The sequence below is a fragment of the Gallus gallus genome, chromosome 1, assembly GCF_016699485.2.
Source record: "Gallus gallus isolate bGalGal1 chromosome 1, bGalGal1.mat.broiler.GRCg7b, whole genome shotgun sequence".
Classification (NCBI taxonomy): domain Eukaryota; kingdom Metazoa; phylum Chordata; class Aves; order Galliformes; family Phasianidae; genus Gallus; species Gallus gallus.
The window spans coordinates 176,489,183-176,509,238 of record NC_052532.1 but is presented as its reverse complement, the minus strand read 5'-3'; the positions used below and the strand labels follow the sequence as shown (position 1 = coordinate 176,509,238).

Here is a 20,056-nt window from a genome sequence, read left to right as displayed (position 1 = left end):
CTCAGAGTGAATGCTTTTGGAAAATGTCAGCTACCATTTCAGACAATTTGGGAAAACATTTTGTTTGTATTTTTGGAGTGAAGTGATTTCCCTGAAGAGTTCACATGAGTTAGTTCTACTTGAACTTGGCAGGAAAGCTTGGCTACTTTATTGGAGAAGTGTCGTCTTCTGGCACTGGAATGGTGCTTATGTAATTTGTATCAGTTACGGGAGAATTGCTTACTTGGATGACAGGAAGGATTTGGCCTTTTTGCATGACTTGAGGGCTGCTGTTGAGCATCAGGGTCTCCTGTAGTGATAAAACACGAGCAGGAAGCCTGGAGGCTTCCTCCTTGCTCTCAACTGCTGTACCTGCAGCACACCACTTTGGAAGAGAACAGCAGTACAGTGCAACACTGGCATGGGAGAGTGTTAGAGAGGAAAAAGGGGAAATGCTCTGAAGGCACTAAAAAGAGTGGAGCAGAGCCCAGAAGTGGTTATGGTGATAGAAAGTTGGAGTAACCTGAAGCAGTGTTTTTTGAACACCGGTTGGCTCCGCTTTGTTTTCCATCCGGGTTTCAGCGTGCTGATGTGATCAGATTTTCCTGCAGTTGATTTAATAACTTCATCATGGAATTTAGTGTTTGGTTTATTTATCTATTTTTCCTTACTATTCTTATGACATTGTTTTGTGGAGTTAAGAAGAAAATTACCTCCCCATCACCTCCAATTTCTTTATTCATTTTTTAAAAATTCCATTAAACAGATTTTCCCCATTTCTGTAAAATAATATTGTAAAACAAACAAACAAAAAACCGGAGCTTCATATGGAGAAGGATCAAATCAAAGATAATACCTAGATTGTTTATATTATGTAGTTGTAATATATACATATAAAACTCAGTATTCATACATATGTATATATTTATATATATATATTTAGTGTTGTGTCCTAAGATAGAATCTGTACATCTAATGAATAAACTTATTATTTGTCACACTTAAAATTCAAGTCTGAATGGCAGACTAGCAGTGTGTTCTAGACTATTCCAACAGATGCTTGTTATGAGCACATATTAAGAGTATTAATATTAAGTGGAAGTTAGACACGACTTGTTTTGTGTGTGAAATATATCCATTTCACTTTCTCTGGGGGCTGAAGCTTTTGTATGTCAGTCACATTATCATAATCACTTAAGCAATTGCTATGATGTATATCAAACTGCGAACTCATTTTTTAGAACTATACAGTGAATTTTGTCTTTCTTATAATGGCTAACTAGTTCAGGACTCAAGTAACGTATAGAATCATAGAATCATAGAATCGCTAAGGTTGGAAAAGACCCACAGGATCATCCAGTCCAACCATTCACCCTTCACCAATGGTTCCCGCTAACCATGTCCCTCAACACAACATCCAAACGCTCTTTGAACACCACCAGGGTCGGTGACTCCACCACCTCTCTGGACAGTCCATTCCAGTGCCTGACCACCCTTTCAGAGAAGTAGTATTTCCTAATGTCCAGCCTGAATCTTCCCTGGCGCAGCTTGAAGCCATTCCCTCTAGTCCTATCACTAGTCACCCGAGAGAAAAGGCTGACCCCCAGCTCACTACAACCTCCCTTCAGGTAGTTACAGAGAGCAATAAGGTCTCCCCCGAGCCTCCTCTTCTCTAGACTGAACAATCCCAGCTCCTTCAGCCGCTCTTCATAAGGTCTGTGCTCCAGACCCCTCACCAGCTTTGTTGCCCTCCTCTGAACATGCTCCAGGGCCTTGATGTCTTTCTTAAAGTGAGGGGCCCAGAACTGGACACAGTACTCGAGGTGCGGCCTCACCAGTGCTGAGTACAGGGGGATAATTACTTCCCTGTTCCTGCTGGCCACGCTATTTCTCATACAAGCCAGGATGCCAGTGGCCTTTTTGGCCACCTGGGCACACTGCTGGCTCATGTTCAGTCTAGCGTCAATCAACACCCCCAGGTCCATTTCCTCTACGCAGTCTTCTAGCCACTCTGCCCCAAGCCTATAGCGTTGCCTGGGGTTATTGTGGCCAAAGTGCAGGACACGGCATTTGGTCTTGCTGAATCCCATCCCATTGGCTTCAGCCCAGCTATCCAACCTATCCAGATCCCTCTGTAAGGCCTCGCTACCCTCAGGCAGATCAACACTTCCAGCCAGCTTGGTGTCATCTGCAAACTTACTGAGGGTGAGGGTATTTTATATAAGTATAAAAATGCCCATAGCCTACTTTTCTAAGTCATCTATTTGAGGCAAACATCTAAGCTGATGTCTGACAGTGTCAAATCATCTGAAAATAAAATAGTTAATGAACTACATCAGTTAAAAGTAAGAGCTGTGACTAGGACAGGAACCAGAGCTGAAATGGCTGCCTTGGTGGTTATAGGATGAGCTCAACCCTGCATGTGTGTTTGAAAGACTCTTGCACTTCAGAGAGTGGTGACGCACTGGAACAGGTTGCCCAAGGATGTTGTGGATGCCCCATCCCTGGAGGCTTTCAAGGCCAGGCTGGATGTAGCTCTGGGCAGCCTGGTCTGGTGGTTGGCGACCCTGCACATAGCAGGGGGGTTGAAACTTGGTCATTGTGGTCCTTTTCAACCCAGGCCATTCTGTGATTCAGTACTTCCTGAAGCTTGAGAAATTCAATGTACTATTCTAGCTATTCTCCTGTCCTGTTGAAATAAGAGATTTTGTTGTTGTTGTTTTTACTTAAACTAATTAGCAGGTAGAATGAAGGGGTTTTGCTAATGATGCTAATTGACTGAGTATAATATCAAGATAGTTGCAGTTGGAGATATCGGGGCATTCTTAGGATTTTGTAGTGTGATATGTTAAGTTCATCTTCCCCCATTGGAAAGTTTTGTTGGCTTTCCATGGTGTAAAGAAGCTGAATTGAACCCTCCCTCAATCATAGCATTGCTCAGTTCAACTCAGAGGAAGTGATAGGAGCCTACAGAGTGGCTTGGCTGTAACGCAGGCTTGCAGTCTGATGTTCACGTGTGAGTGTAGACAAAAGAGAGATTGATTTCTGTCCCTAGGGCAGGAGGCTCAGGGTCCAGTACAGCCCTCCTGCTGCCCTTACCTAAACAGAATGCCTCTGCAGCTGTCCTGCCCAGCTCTCCAGCTGCCGTCATCCTGGCTTTCTGCTCCTGTGCCAGTAGGTGATTAGTAGGGGCATTAGGGACAGGTGGAGCATCAGGCCTGTGCCTGGGTGGGTGAGGAGGGAGCCCACCTGTCTTTTGAGTCATGATCTTGGCTGAATTGGCTTCAGTGGATGAGGCAGGTTCCTCAGTTCATGGGTGGCTGTGATGTTCCTTCCACATTAGCAGTGAAAGCAGTCTCCCACAAAAGCAAATACAGAAATCATTCTGGTGAGCATAGTCCTCGTTTTAGAAGACAAGTAGTAGTTTTCTTGGCAACCCTCCTTCTGTGTGATAAGAGGCTGGAAAACACCTTTGATTTGACTCTCTTTGACCAGTCTAATGACTCGCACGTGCTGTAATTTTATAGTATGGTATGTATACAAGCAATATGATTTGAGAGATTTTGTATCAAGGAAGGGTAGTAGTAGCTTTAGTTCTGTGAAAGTGGAATAAAACACCAATTAAATGTTAAAAATGGACTCCTGAGGAGTAAATGTTTTCTATGAACAGCAGAATCTGCTGACCTTGATGACAGGTGCCCATGTCATTGGGATTCTTCATCTACTTTTACTTCTAGCAGACCCTGAAGGTCTCAGTAACTTCTAATAGTCTGAATGTGCTTGGACATGAGAGAAGCTGACAAATATTGACTTGCATGTGTGATTGTGGAAGATTCAATTATTTTGGGAACCACGGAAGTTAAATCAGCAGTGTGCCTTTTTTTTCCTCTTGACATTTGTGTTATCAGGGCACTTACTGTCCCTCAGCTGCCCGTGGGTGTGGGGTATTTCTGCATCTGAAGAGGGAGATAGAAGAACCTCAGTATGAGCCCAAGACTTGCTAATAGGAATGTTGGTTCTCTTGCTGTGTCTTGAACAGTGTTTATGAAAACAAGGGCAAGCCCAGATGGGACAGACGTAAGGTTATGGCACTGAAGTCAAACAAGATGTATCATCATCTTCATCAGCTGCAGATTTGTATTTCTTTGAATGTGAGCCAGGTTTTCCCTTTCTGATCTAAGGGAAATCTTTCTGACTGTGGAAACAATCTTGACTCGTTGTATTAATTGCAGGTGAAAAGGACAGTCATTTGCTGAGAGCTAGGTGAACAATTTTTGTCTACTTTCTCAGTGTTCTGTAGAACTAAACTAGGATATCAGAGTCCCTAGGCCAAGAAGCAACATCTTGCTGTCTGTTTTTTCTTCATTGATCTCTGTCAGCTGCTGGACACATGGCAAGTCATTTGGTGGGAAAGGCATGTGCCATTTGTGCTGGAGAGGCCTGGTTCATGGAGAGTGAGGTTGCTGAAAACGCTGCTTACAGCCCACATGATGCATGAGCTCTTCTGTCCCTCAGACAGCGTCTGCATTTATTGCTCTGTTATCTCTGTCCTGGAGCATTTCAGCCTTTCCAAGACAGTGATTCAGGGATCATCTGTCATCACTGCAGCAATCATTTCCTCATTCTGATGGTTTTGCTGATGTGCATTAGCCTTCCTGTTCACTGAGATGCTCGTGGCTGTCTTGCTTTGACCGAATTCATCAGCTTTTAAAGCAGGCTGTAAGAATATGTGGTTAACAGCTATTCAGCATAAAAGGCAAGGATAAAAAGCCAGCAGGAATGATAAAACTGAGAACACAGATGCATGAATCATAAACAGCGTGTATCAATGGCAGTAACAAAAGCCAGAATTCTTAAAGCACTGATGATGATGGGCCACAGAAGGAATCTCTCAGGCTTATCCTTGACTAGATTCAGTGGGGGCTTTGTAAATGATGAGAGGGAAGGTAGATGGCTACAGATATTACAGGAGAATGCAGAGGTGTTATTGAGTATTTGGGAGGGATGCTGAGGCTGTGTAGAACTTACTGTGGGATGGTCAGGGGAAGGGTAAAAGGCGGGAAGGGTCGAGATCAAGGTAGGTTTGGGAGAAATAAGCACGTGGAAATGGGGAGGGGATAAGGGTCTGATTCCACGTGAGCAGGCTGATGGGCATTGGCTCCTTGCTTCTCTGTGGTTATGTTCCTCAGAGAGGTGGTGAAGTTTTGTATCTAAGTGCATGCCTGCAAAGGAGGTGCTGGTCTGTTGCCTTTGTTATCGGTGAGTGGTCATGTCTGTACTTCATGTGTTTACCTGCACTGGTCTATATGTGTGCACATTTTGGAAATATACCCTCTGCTACTTACACATTGCCTCTGGCTTCATTTGGAAGTGGGAAAGCAGCAGCTTGGCACATAGCAGATCAGGAGGAATGCTGTGAATTTAATAATCCACAGTATCGGCTATTCCTGGCATGAACAAAGGAGGATTATGTTTATATTGCTTGGCTGTGCAGACAGGGCACCGTTCTGCTGGGTTACTGGAAGTTTCTCATCTCTGCATTGTGTTCTGGACCAGCTTTGATGATAGATTCTCTTTGTGTTCTTGGATCACATTTGATGTGAAGAGGATGAGTTTTTAAAGCTGATGATTTTTGTTACATGGAGAACAAGGAGTCAGATGGACTTAAAATGGAACAGAAGAAGGTGAAGTGAAGGGTATTGATTACTTTCTGGAGCCCTGACTGTTGTCTTCCTCTTTAATCCAGGAGTTGTATGGCTGTGAAGAGTTGGATTACTGGTACAAGTGTCATCCTACCACAGGCAATATGGTTAGATTTTGGTCTGGGGCGTATAATTATGCACTGTCATGAGATGTTCTGGTTACAATCAGTTCATCAAAATATTTGGCATAAATCGGAGTGAGCACCATGAATTCATACTGAATGCACAAAGAGTTCTTCTGGCTGTAAGGACTGGAATAATGCATTCTTGAACCTTTTAACCTCGTTAGGTTGACTCAGGAGTCAACGTAAGAGGCTGACTCCTACCTTTGGTCTTCAATGCTGCAGTGGGTCTGGATGAGATGGAGTTCATTTTCCTCATAGCAGCATGTGTGGTGGGGGGTTAAAACTGTGACTAAAATAGTGTTGATAACACACCAGCGTACTGACTTTTTCTTACTTTGCCCCCACAGTGAGAAGGCTGAGGGTGGGCAAGAAGCTGGGAGGGGTCACAGCAGGGACAGCTGAGCCAGATTAGCCACATAGATAGTCTATGCCTTATAACATCATTCTCGGCATTAAAAACTGAGGGGAAATGGATCTGGGGGATGTCACCATTGCTGGGAGGCAGTCTGCATCAGTCTGCTTATAGGAGGTGACGAGTTAGTGCTTTTGGATTACTTTCTTTTCCCCATTCTTTCACTTACTAAACTGTATCTTGACCCAAAAGTATTCTCACCTGTGCTCTTCCTCTTCCTTCTCGGGGATTTAGCTGCTGGCTGAGCTCAACCCACCACCAATGACAGACAAAAACAAATAAGCAAAAAAGCATTTTTTGTGGTGATCTCCCCCCTACCTTAATCCTTATGCTATGTAGGAATTACAGACATTTACAGAATTCCACCATTGTTTTTTCAGACCCTGCCTTAAAATTCCTCTGTGTAATGCTTTTAAACGTCTTAAGAAGTTTAGCATACTGTTACTGTACTGCTCTCCTGTGTATGAAACATTGGCAGGAAGGTTCAACCTCTATTGCCACACTACCAACATCCACCTCTGATGTCGTGAGCCAACATCATAATATTGGAGGCATTTCTTTTGGGACAGCCCTCCTACTTTCCCAGTAGCAGCTAGAATGTTAGAGTATGAGACTGAAGTATCAATGGAAAGGAACTAATTATCTTGTTCCCTCTATTATCTAATAAATCAAAATTCTCCTATTAGATTCAATCTCAGACATAAAATACTATTTTTCTCTTTTATACCGAAGGACTTGTTTGAATTGTCCTTGGCTTTAAGTAAAAAAAAAAAGCTAGCCACTCTTTTATTTAAAATGTCATAATTTCCAGCAGACTTAACTGTTCCATTCACCATCTGTGAGCTGGCAAAGAGTTCCTCCAACCTCGTGTGTCCATGCTTGAGAATAGTTTGCTTAGGGACTTGCGAGAAGTTTTTTTGTTTCAGCAATTGTGTGAGTACAGTAAAGTGTAACATGAGTGGTGAGACTCCAGACTTACTCTCTCTGCATTCTGTTCTTGTGCTGTCTGTTATGTTTTCCCTTCGGAGATGATTAAGCTTGCAGTTTCTAAAGGCAGCTGAGCTGATTTGATGGCCCGCTGCTGCTGAAAGTCCTCGCTCCAAGCTGTGTTCTGTCTCTTTGCTGCTGCTGGGTCTGCTGTTAGTGCCACGAGTCATTGCAGCTCCGTAACTCAGCAGAAAATTGCAACCTTTGTGTGTCTGGGTTAGTTTTCTTCTGAACGGGTGAACTGTTTGATGGATGGCTTCTGTGAGTGCTGTAGCTGGCGTACATTGTGGGAGGGAGTGGGGCTGCCTTCTTTTGGTGGAGCTGACCTTTTACATCAGCTGACTCCATCCTGTGAACCACGGCTTCATTTAGCTGACTGTATTGACAGGAGCTCCATGAATCATGGGCTTCTGCCTGCAATGACTGCAACCAAAATGCAGGGTTTCCAAGATAATTTGGAATCAGGAGAAAATTGGATACCCCAAGTGGCTGTATCAAAGATTAGAGCCTATGGGAAAGGGCAGCTGCCACAGCTGGCTGTTCAGGGAGCATTGTGATCCTGGATAATAGTGAGATTTACTGAGATTTAAAGGAAATGAATAGGAAGTGTTTGCTCTAAGGGGGTTATGAACTATGCGTTTGGCTTTGGGTTTCAAACTAGTGACTGATTCTGTCATTTAAAAAACAGAAAAAAGGAGAAAAAGTGCTATTTTCTTTTGTTTATTATTTGTTTGTTGTTGTTGTTTGTACTGTAGAATACATAGCAAATGCTATTATTACAATTCTTTTTTTTTTTTTTGCCCTTCCACAGCTCTGGATGTGAGGATATAACTGTTATGGCCTTTGTTTATTTTGCAGTTGCTCCGGGAGCTCAAGCATCCAAATGTCATTTCTCTGCAAAAGGTGTTTCTTTCTCATGCTGACAGGAAAGTGTGGCTTCTCTTTGACTACGCTGAGCATGACCTCTGGGTAAGGTGAATTACTTGTAGATAACAGTCACAGAGCTTTATTTGCAGAAAAGGGACAAGGTCAGGGAAGAGGCATTGGTTTAAAAACAGTATAGCCTCTTACTCTCAGTGTTTGTTGAAAACTTTTTCAGTACTAAACGAAAAGCATTGGAAAATGTTGGGCAACCACACAGTACGGCTATCCTGTGAGCTTTTTAAGAAGATAGAAATCTACACTCAGTCCGCAGTAGCTAAAAATCTAGTTAAATGCAGATAAAATCCTTTGCTACAGCTGAAATGATGCGTGTGGGAAAATGTAATTGATTATACAGGTGGATTGCCTTGGAAAGATAATAAACATTGAGCAAATAGGGCAGTGTGGAGTTTTACCTACCCTGCATGTCATCTGTGATTAAAAGATGTCAAAGTAACAGCAGTGCACAGAATGGGAACATCATACGTTACAGTAGAAAGAGCTTTTTACTCAATCATATTCTGAAATTTCACGTATGTGCTGAGCACAACTAGTGCAGCAGTTTGCTATAATGGGGGGAGGGACACCATGTATTAGAGGAGGAACCACCCTGGGGTGGGGTTGAGTAGTCAGGTACCCAGGGGGTATCTGGAACATGGAACTTGAGGAACACAGGGAGAAGAAAGGACCTTCCTCCTCACAGTAGGAAGAACGTGGCAGCAGTCTGAAGTCAAGTTTTGGTTGGGTGAGGGTAGGTTAGGTCTGTTCTGATTATCACATGAGCGTAAGCCATCACAGAAAGTGTTGTTCTAGAAATTACACCTCTCTCAAAAGGACAGAAGCAAGATAATGGTTACCAAGACTGACACACCTTATGCTATGGCATAAAGCCATTAATGTTAGTGGCACCTGGGATTTGAGTGTTAGGACAGCATAGGTTTTTGGACTCTATCATGTTGCTAGACGTCGTTGCCTGTGTATGCAGAAAATTGTTGAAGGTTTTTCTATGTGTAGCCTGGTGACTGATGTTAAAATAGACAAACCTGTAGCTTTGCTCAGTCAGCAACAACTCTCTTTTGTGTGATGTTTTTTAAGAGTATGGACTAAGCTCAGAGTAATTCCTTGTTTGATTTAAAAGTTAGAAGCTCCTCATATAGTCTCAAAGAACCCCTAGTTTCTGGCATTAAATCTTGAATGTTAGTGTCACGACCGTAAGAGAAAACGTGAAGTAAAATGATACAGGAGTTAAGTAATTTAATTCTAATTCTGTGCCGTGATATACAGAGATATCAGCCTCAAATAAAACTATTCTCCAGAAACTCCAGGCCTACAAAGGATCAATGCAAGGCAGTTTGCATTGATGATTTCATTTTTGAGAGATGGTGTTAATCTTATTTCACATAGTACTCTTTTCCTAGTGCATAAGGGTGCATGTTTTCAATTTGGAAAATGAATGGTGAAGGCTTGCAAAGAACTGTCATCTATGTATGGAATTGCTGGCAATAGTTTTCTGTAATGCTGCAGTTAATACTTTTTTTTTTTAATTTTGCTTTCTCTCCTCTTTACAGCATATAATCAAGTTTCACAGGGCTTCTAAAGCAAACAAGAAACCAGTTCAGTTACCTCGGGGAATGGTGAAGTCACTGTTATATCAGATCCTAGATGGTATTCACTACCTGCATGCTAACTGGGTGTTGCACAGGGATTTGGTAAGTTGATCTGCAGTGGGTTTAGCACTGGGATGACTGAGGGCAAGGATTTTTTATTTTTATTTTTTTGGAAATCCTGGGGAAAAAATGTCTGTGCCGTGGGCAAGTAGCCCTTAATTAGAAATAAAATAAAATGACTATTTTTATATAGCAGTCAGCCAGCCCTGTGTGCAAATTTTCAGAGCCTGCTATGTTGTAATAAGCTTATGGAAGTGAAGTGTATCAGGCGGCTGGTTTACTTTTTTGATTCTCTAAATAAACTATTTTTGAGTGTTCATTTAAATAACAGGCATGTTAAATACAGAATATGCCTCTGGTAGTATGACTGCAGGCCTGAGAAATCTCTATCAGTGCTTGCGGGTAGGTGTGAGAGAAGATGGTTGACTACAAGAGCTGCTGAAATGAAGATTAAACAAAAAAGATACCTTTCTAACACTGTCAGTTTTACTTGTTAATGGCATTTGAGAGTTACCTTCTTCCTAGAGTATTTGTATCAGAAATACAGCCATACTAACTTCTGAAGACTTAATGTTTATCCTAACTGTAATGTAAGGAAAGCATTTGAACGTGAACTAGTATTTCTTAACCAACAGATTCTTCTATATGTTTTAAATGAGTAAATCTTGCCAATTCTTAAATATTTGCTTCTAAAATATGCCCATAGTTTTGTCTTGGCATATGACAGTGTTCTATAATTTTAAAGTCTGGTTGTTTTCCTGACCCAGTTGTCCATACCTCTTATCTGTAATAGCCTTCTTCAATATAATATGATACTGTATGTGAGACTTCTAATTGCTGAAATTTCATTAATACATGAGAGCATAATGAGTTTCACCTGACATTCCCTCGAGTAGATATTACCAGTGCTATTCTGTGCTTGGTGCCTTCCATATTGCTCCTCAGGAATCGCTAGAATCACTTTTTGTCCATGAAATAGTTTTAATAGTGTTCCTTGAAATATGGTCAATGGCTAGTTATTTGTCTTCTATTTTCATGCCTAATAAGTGCTTCTGTAGTGTGCTAGTCTCTTTAAACTGATGGTAAAACATCTATATTTGAAAAAGTAATAACGTTTTCTGAACTGAAGAACAAGGAGGCTTTGTTTTCTTACAACAGTGTTGCATGGATATTGTTTCTAATTTGATCGTGGTTTTAGAAATGGAACAAAAGGTTCAGCACTGAGGGGAAAAAAAAATCTTGTAATGGTTTAGTCATCACTCCATGGAATAGTGGAGCAAAAAGTAATGTAAGAATATATAGTATGTTCCTGCACAGACATCTGATGTCAAACCAAAATGTAATGTCTTGCCCTTATTACATGCCTGCAACAGTACTCTTCAATTTTTGAGGCATATGGAAAACAAATGACCTGTCATCAAGAATCTGAATTTTCTGGTGTTTTACTTTATAAGGCTTCAGAAAATTTATGAACTTAAGTATTAAAGTATTAGTATAATTGAGTGGAAAAAAATAATGCATGTTGTTAACTGGATGGCTCAGATGATTGGCAATTTATTACAGAGCCTTTCACATCTAGGTCTGTAGCTCAAACACGGCTTGTTGGCAATAGCCAAAACAAGTACCATCTCATTTTCTGACCTATGTGAAATGAGTTGGTGGTCTCAGTCCAGCAAGCAGTTTCTTTTCCAGCAAAAAACCACCATCACAACTGAGTATCTTCTGGTAGTCTGAGGAGAAGGCAAAAGCTTGAGGCAGAGACTGAGAGGTCATTTCACTGGAATCTTGTCAATGGAATCATCTCCTACTTAGGGAGACTGTTGGGTCCTGGATTGTTGTTTACAAAACGTTCAGTTTGAGGTATGTGGCTAGTAGAAAAATTGTGGAATATAGATACTGTGTATTCCACGCAGCAGGAAAAACAGAATTGTATGTCAGGTACTTTCTTCATATTTTCAGTTTCCTGGGAATAACTTGAGTAGGGGTAGGGGTTCTTCCTAATATTCTGCCTTAGCAAGACAGGGGCATATTGGTGCACAGTTAATGCTTGTAAGTTGAGACTTTAATAGCATGCACATTCCGATGCAAAGCAAAATCATCTAAGTTAATGCTTACTCTGAGGTGTTTCTGTTCCAGGATACCTGTAATATTAGCCTTCAGGAATGTTAGTCACCAATTTCACCTCCTGACAGGGTGACTGGATAGATTGTCTTTTAAGTGGTGTATTTATATCTGAACGTATACACATGCTGACACAGAGTTGACCAAGTAATGTGCTTATGTTCATTTCACATGTTAGCTCTGAGTGATGTTGTTTGTGTGTGGTAGGGAGCTAGAGAATGTAATACTTTAGCAGAAGAATATGTTCTTTGCTACATCCATCTTACAGGATAAGGATTTTTTGAAAGCTAAGGTTAATTTATTGAGAAATTGGCCTCTGAAGTGCAATTTTATAGCGTTTTTTTAGATGCGTTATTGAAGTTAGCATTAGCTAGGTCAAGTTTTGAAGGTTTTTTGAGATCTGATTTTTGCAACCAGAAACAAAACATAGCATAGAGCCATGTTCTTGCTAGCATCCACAAAACAGACAGTGAAACTCAATGACTACTGAAACCACATGAGCTCAGTTTGTGAGATGTCTTCATAACAGAGGAACTGGAGAGGCTTAATTCATATAAGATCTGTATAAAGTATATTCTGTATATTCTGTATGAAGCAGTAAGTGCAGGAAGACATTTAATCTGTTCTTTTTAGTCCTTATTTGTTTTTTACAAAGCAAATGAATGCAGACTTTAGCAATAACTTAACTGTCTTCACTGTTTCTTTTTTACTACTTATTTGAAAGCCAGTTCACCATTTCTATCAGCAAGCAAGATGCTGATTATCTTTGAGCAGTGCTGTGCCAAAGTAGTTAGCTTTTTCATGTCTTTGAAACATACCATAACATTTCTCAACAAATAAGTGTCATTCCTTTCACAATTTCATATTTGACTTGCATATTCTTTAGCTTTTTTTAATTTCATGACTACAAGCAATTGAAAACAGATTGTTTATTCATACTCTGTAGCAGGAAGGAAATAAGAGCACTTCATGTAATTACCACAGAGTGGATCAATTATAGTTTTAATATTTTGAATTTAGTTATCAAGCGTGCTTGAAACACACAGCATTTTGCTGACTACTTTTCCTTGTCTTTGTTCTGCTTCATTTTATCTAACTATCAGACTTCTTCCTGTACTTTAGGAGCTTATTCTACACTAAAAATAAGCATAAGTAGAAAACTGGCCATAAATCTGTTTTCATCAAGCTGCATCCTCAGCAACATAAGGAAAGAGAGGATGGTCTCTGCAGCGTGCTTGGAAGACTTCAAGTACTGGGCTCAAAATAGAGGTCCCTTTGCATGTTACAGCAACTTTTATGCTAACGTTGGAAAATGCATTATTATTTAACGTTATTGCATGGTAGTCCTGCCCAAAGGGTTGGGTCCAGTCTTGTCTAAGAGATGAGTACTTCTCCATTGGTTTTGTGTGGTGACAGTAAGATTAAGCTCTGATTTAACTTAAGTTGATTTTCACCAAAAATATTTAATGCACTCACCTGGTACTGCAATGCTGAAAGCAAAAAAAAGAGAATCTTATGGCTCTTCCTTAAGGTTCTGCAGTTGAGATGCTGTTACGAGGCACTTTTTGTTGGCAAACCTTTGACTATGTTCCCTGGCCCGTTACTTTGTGCATGTTGTGAGTGGATGCATTGCCACTTGGCAAGCCAGGTGTGGATGTGGGTAGTACAGTGTTGGATTTCTGCTTCCCATTGCTGTCCTGTCTCTTGCCAAAACACTGATAATCTCTGTCAGGCTTTGTCAATAACATTTATGTCCTGGTTAGTCTGGAATTGCATTATGATCTACATGACCGTATGCATACTAGTGATAGCATGTGATATTGCAACATTTTTAATGTATTCCTAGCATGCAGCTCAGCTCAACTGCTGTTTTGGGATAAGCACATCTCGGTAATGAGCTTTCAGGTGGGTAAAATACAGTGCTGTTTGGAAGCTCGCTTCCTGAGAATGGGCTCTTCTCAAGAATGCCTGCTACCAGATTTGGGATCAGCAGCAATACTGAAGATATGCTTTCAACAGAAAGTGAGGAGAAGCCTCTGCCAGGTTGGTTTTTTGTAGGCCAACATCTTAGTCACTTTCTAGGCTCTAGTTGTGAATCACTTAAATAAGTGCCTTAGGCAAAGTGAAATATATGGAACTTTTACCGTGCCAATTTACCATTTTCCACATTAGAGTTCTTGAATCAGAGGATGTTACCCTTGATCAGTATTCAAGCACTACTTCAGAAATGCAGGAATGCCCTTCAGTCCTGCTCTAGTGCTTACAAAACTAAGACTGTTTGCGCAAAGAGCTGATAGAAGCTATACCTGCTATTAGAAAGTAGTTAATGGTTTTTAAGAGCAGTGTGGTAGTCTTTCACTCTCTTTACACCTATAACCAAGTAGTAGGCATTGCTTCCTAAATGACATTTTACTGACCTACTGGTGATTTACTTTGAAAGGAGTAGAACAAAAAACAAAAAAATCACAACTTCAGTTGTCATCTGTTGCATTTTCCAAGGTTTTTGATTCCAAGGTATGCACAAGCATTTTGTGCATGTGAAAGAATGTTTCTGGAAGAATATTTTTTCTTGCTTAGGTTATAGCAACTTAGGTTTCCCTATGAATTGTAATTCACTATAATTTTGAATATTCTATAGTTCAAATACTGTTATCTAGCGTTTCTTAATACAGATCTTTACAGCGGCCACAACTACTTCCTTGCCTGCCTTTTTGAGTGTTTTTTCCCCCTTTTTTAATATTAGACTCAAAGTTCAAAACAGTAACTAAATAGAGTGAAAATGATCAGAATAGACTGCAAAAACAAATATCCCATGCTCATCTCAGCGACTTTTCAAAAAAAGAAGAAATAAACATGTTGAAGATCTTTACCATTTTTAAGACCAGCTCTGCTAACTGGAATCCATTTTACTTTGTTTGCTTCTTGGGCCTTGTTGTTAACAACAGTCTCCAAGGTAAAACAAACAAAAAATGCTTCATTCTGTAAAGTCTGTCACTGTACGAATATGTACAAATGCAGATTTGAAGCTAGAAGTACAGTGTGTTGCTACCATGCTACCAGCCTTGCAGCCAGAAAAGTGGAAAGCATTCTTCTCAGGTCTTTGAATTCACCATAGAAAAGCCTATAGACGTACCTTAAATCACTGGCTTTGTAAAATCAAGTCGTTGTAAGGCCACTCTCTGAAAGGTCACAGCAATCGGGGGAGGTTCCTGAGGGGGGTGGGAGAAGAAAGGAAATGTTACTAAAATCTAAAGAAGGACAAAAAGGAGGATCTGGGAAACTACATGCCAGCTGCTCTCACCTTGATCCGTGGGTTGGTGATGCACTGAATCTTCCTGGAAGCCATTTTAAAACATAATGAAAGACATGATGGGAATTGGGAGTAGTCAGCATGAATTTATGAAGGTAAAATCACGCTTAACCAACCTGAAGACTTTTTGGGACAAAATGGCTAGCCTGATGAATGAGGGAAGAGCACTGGATGTTGTTTATCTCAACATTAGTAATGTTTTCAACGCTTCATCTTGTAACATCCTCATGGACAAACTTTAGTGAAGAACAGACTACGTAAGTGGACAGGAAAGTGAATCAAAAACTGGATGAGCTGATGGGCTTAGACAGTCATGATCTGCATCACGAAGTCAAGCTGGATGCCAGTCAGTAGCAGAGAATCCCCAGGGGTGATACTGGGTCAATACTGCTTAACATCTTCATTAATGATCTGGATAATGGGACACCATTAACCAGTTTGCAGAAGGTTCCCAGAGGTGCCTTCCAACCTCAGATTGTGCTGTATGTTCACAGATATGTTCTGAGAAATTCACTTACTGCTTTCTCAAAATCTGAAATCCAGCTCACAACAGATCGTCTAAAGAGAATGGGTAGGGGAAGGAGTATTGGCATAGATGTAAGAAAATGAAAGATGAAATAGCTCGTGCAGAATGTGAAGACATAGATGTTTTGTGTTGAAATACAGTACCTTTACATCAAAAGAGAAAATTCCTTCTATTTCTCCTGACCGCAGCAGGGGAAGAGAAGAAATTCATAGTTTTTCATTTTTATTTTTTTTTCCCAGAGGAAAAAAGATGCTGTATCCCAATAAATGTTTTTTGGAAGCTATGTGGCCATGAAATAAAAGATGTCTTACTATTGGATTGTCAAATTGCATGAAAAAGTAGGAATTAGTAAGTGGGAGACGATCCACTTTTTATTTTAATCTTTAGGGGTTTTTTTTAGCCAGGAATTAATTGTCTTTTCCTTTAGGGTTCTAATTAAATATGCTGAACATCAGGGTGACTCATTAGTAAATTGCTTTTCCAGCTGCTTGCTGGGGAAAAACAAAAACAAAACAAACTTGTCTTTATGTGGCTTTTTATCTTTATGTATTTGAGCCAACTTTGGCTATGAAGAACTTCCATCACCACAGTAGGTCTAGGAAGGGATACTTGAGTTCTGAGGGAATAAAAAATGAACTACTTCTATGTTGATGAAGTGTTACTGAATTTCATATTTTTAGAGCTCTTTCAGATTAGCTCTTTCTCTTATTCTTAGCTAGAAAGTTATTCCTATTGTGCTAAAGCTAGTTAATGCTGAAATGAAATTTGAAAAGATAAATGAAAACAGTATTCAGGTGCCTCTCCATTGGTATGTGGGTTTCCAATACATCATTTATTAGTGATTTTTTTTTACAGGTAGACTAGGTCTTGTAAAATTCATAGATCAGTTCATAGAATTTGAAGGTCCCTCATCTTTAACGTCAGATCTTATAACCATGTGCGAGGTCACCAAGTAATTTTGGGGTAAGAACCAGGAAAGGGTAGAGTGAAACTACAAAATGGATTATAATGTGTGAGATCAACAGGTATACATGAAAATAAATTTTTATCCATGCAACCAGTGCTCATGAAAAATGGGAAACCACTACTAAACATTTTCAGTCTTTTATCTCACAGTGGTGTTTGATTCTTATTAAGGCAAGTGCTGAATAGGTGGACTTCTGGTAGTGATTCTTCTGATTGCAATTAGAAAACTTGTCTACAAAGTTCATTCATGAGTGCAAGGAAGGTCAGAAATCTCACAACTTCCAAAACACTTTCCAAGCTCACCTCTTTGAGACTACTGCTTTTATTCCAGATTATGTTGACTTCCTGATAAAGTTCAACCTTATCTGAGTATCATAAAGATGACTAAATTTATTAAGCCTTTTATTATCTTATACTGATAGAGTCCAACTCTGATAGTTTGTCCTGTGCATCAGTATTGACCTGTGGTTGGTATGTTTTTTTTTACTGGACCTAAATTTAAGTCATCAATACCTTTCTTGGTTTTTAGTTCGATATTTTTCTTCCATAAGTAATTCTAAAAATAATTAGAAATAATAGTGAAGTCCAACATCACTGTAATTTTCAGCTGACGGCACTTTGGCTCTACGTGAAATTGTCCCGCTTTGAAACTGCAGTAAAAACAGTCTTTGCCCAAAGCTACAGATCAAGGTGGGACAAAATTATTAGAAGAGGTTCGCTGATAAAGCAAGGCAATAATGTGAGCAAAACTAGGCAGACTTACTTTTAAACTGTTGTTACTTTGAGTAAATGCATTTAAAGAGTCTCAATGTGGAGTCCTATGGTTGGTGAAAGCTTTCACATCAGCAATATATAAGGTGTAAAAAAAAAAAGAGTGGGGAACATAAGGCTGCTCATTTACCACCAGATGGCTCATGTTTTGGGAGAAGTGCACTGAGGGCTGTACCAGGGCCATTTCAGTTGGGCTTGTCTTTATTCCCATGACAGTGATTCACTGGTCATTTACACCACACACCTCTCCTGGCTCACTTTACTTGGTCCTCAAAGCAGATAGGGGCTGGGAGGGGTACTAGAGGATTGTGGGGGAGGGCAAGGAAGACAGGATGGTGCTGGAATGTGTGCAGTGAGAAGTGCAGGAGTATATAGGACTTGGATGCTGAGAATGTAACATTGCCTTCAGGAAAACACCTCCACTTGTTAAAATGCTTCAGACTGAAGTGTGTAATGATGCAATAGAGAAAATGTGAACTGATTAATCTATTAAATCCGTGAAAGATTTTTTTTTTTTCCATTTCTTTTCAGTGAAGGCTTTTAAGATTGCATGTCTTTGTTCTTTCCTGGAGTTATTGAAAGCTCACAGGCGTCCTTTACCTTTTCCCCTACAGATTAAGGACTGCAGTATCTTGATTGGTGCCTCAGACATTAAATGTGCCAGAGTTATTATTACCAGCTCCTGTAAATTGTGACTGCTCAAAAGGGCTCCAGCCTATTTAAAGTAATGCATAATGTATCTGTTTTGTTGGATCTCTGACAGGATGGAGTAGCCTTTAGGAGCCTGATTTAGTTGAGAGAGAAGGGTAAATAAGTAGTAAAAAATGGAATACATTGACATTTCTTTGTAGCAAAAGTAAACAGCTAGTGCAAAAAGCGTTTGGAAGGTGTTTTCCAAGTATGACTGTGATTAAATGGAAGATGTTAAGGATTTTTGTGATGAATGTTTGGATAAAAATATACAGAACGGAGAAACTTTTTTTAAGAATACAGAAAAGTGTTTGGAGGGATTGTTTTGATCCCTATATTGATTATGAAAGCAATTCATCTTACATTCTATGTAATTGTATATTGCTTTTTGTCATTTGGAGAATTGGACCACTGAAAAGCTTTATGCAAGTATTTTCCTTGGGAAGATGTATGAGCTCCTTGTGAAAGTTACCTTCACTGTTTTAACTGTCCAGAAGGCTTGAGGTGTCTATTACTGGCTCTCTGCTAAGCAGCTTTCACAATTAAGTGTTTAAAAATGCAGCGTTCCAAACTTCTTTAGGCAGCTGCTCGAAACTGTTTGACAGATGAAAGATCCCCTCTCTTCATACAGGCAGAACTTGGTATTTTCAGTCAGTCATAAACTCAGTGGTAGCTATTGCAGCAGTCTCACAGTCTGTTTTTACTGCTTTCACAAATGCTTTGGCAGAGAAAAAATAAGTTGTTTGCAAAAGGAACGTGCATTATAAACCAAGCCTATTTCATTCTGCCATCCAATATCAAACATGGCAGTGAGGGGATGAAGCAGCAGAAATATGCATCTGGTTGAATGGAAAGAAAGATGGTCAGATGACTGTACTGTTCTTTTCTCACTTGTGGTCCATTTCCTGAATATTTATTTCTCAGCTGTCACGTTGGATGTTTTCTGTATTTCATAGCTATTTTTAACTGAAGTGTTAGAAAATGTTCTACTGTCTGCAAGTTTCAATAACTGAAGATTTCTGATTTCTTCTGATCCTTGATCTGTAGCTGAAGATTTCAATAGCTGCAATGAGGATGCTTTCCAAACAGATGTAGTTACTATATTATGCTGTCTTGGACTTGGGCCCCTTTCAGAAAGTAGGAAGGCCACATGCAGAACTAGCAGTTTTTATTATGATGTTTTGTCAAATGTGCCTTTTTTAAAATACTTTTGCTACTGTTTTTTTTTTTTAACTTCCTAAGGATTGAAGTATATTGATAATTGAAGAATCATCTTAAGTGTTATATAGGTAATATATTGAAGGATATAATTCATGTATGTATAATCATATCTGTGTCATTTGTGTGTGTGTGTGTGTGTATTTGTGTGTGAAGACTTCTTCAAACTCACTTGAGCAGTTTCATCCTTTCCATGGCAGAAGTCCTGCCTGAGTCAGGTTGAATTCTTGGGGTGCAAATATATAACTGATGGGCAGGCTATGCCACATTCTTCTTGTCTGTAGTTTAAAATGTGTTCTTTTGTTACTTGCCTGGATTTTCATGTGATGGCTTTGCATACTGACCAGATATCTGATTATGATGTGAGGCAAAGGTCCTGCTTCCAGTGTGTTCACAGGAAGCAGCTGTCCAGACCTACAGAGATGGTAATCGCTTATAGTGAAATACACAGGAAGTATATTTGTACCAGTCTGTTTTAGTTCAAGTTTGTTATTGCTTGTTTGGGTGATATGATAACCATGTTTTATGTGTTGGTAACTTTTCTTGCAAAAGAGATTGCCTGTGATATCCATCTTTTTGTCCTTGGAGACTTTATACAGAAAGTTGCACCTTCCAGCTTATCCTGATGTACATTTTTAGGGGATGGGACAGTTGGCTTGAA

General features: G+C 39.9%; 1 protein-coding gene across 6 annotated transcripts in view; it reads left to right on the top strand.

The window, feature by feature from the left end:
* Window positions 1–20,056, top strand: part of CDK8 (cyclin dependent kinase 8) — a 69,125-nt gene that overhangs the window by 19,608 nt on the left and 29,461 nt on the right. For 5 of the 6 annotated variants that reach the window (XM_015278994.4, XM_046914447.1, XM_004938783.5 and 2 more), the window contains exons 3-4: window positions 8,064–8,174; window positions 9,695–9,835. In XM_015278994.4, the coding sequence (XP_015134480.1) occupies window positions 8,064–8,174; window positions 9,695–9,835 (252 nt within the window). Of the gene's footprint in view, window positions 1–8,063; window positions 8,175–9,694; window positions 9,836–20,056 lie in introns of those variants that run through there. The other variant, XM_025146847.2, reaches the window with a different exon arrangement.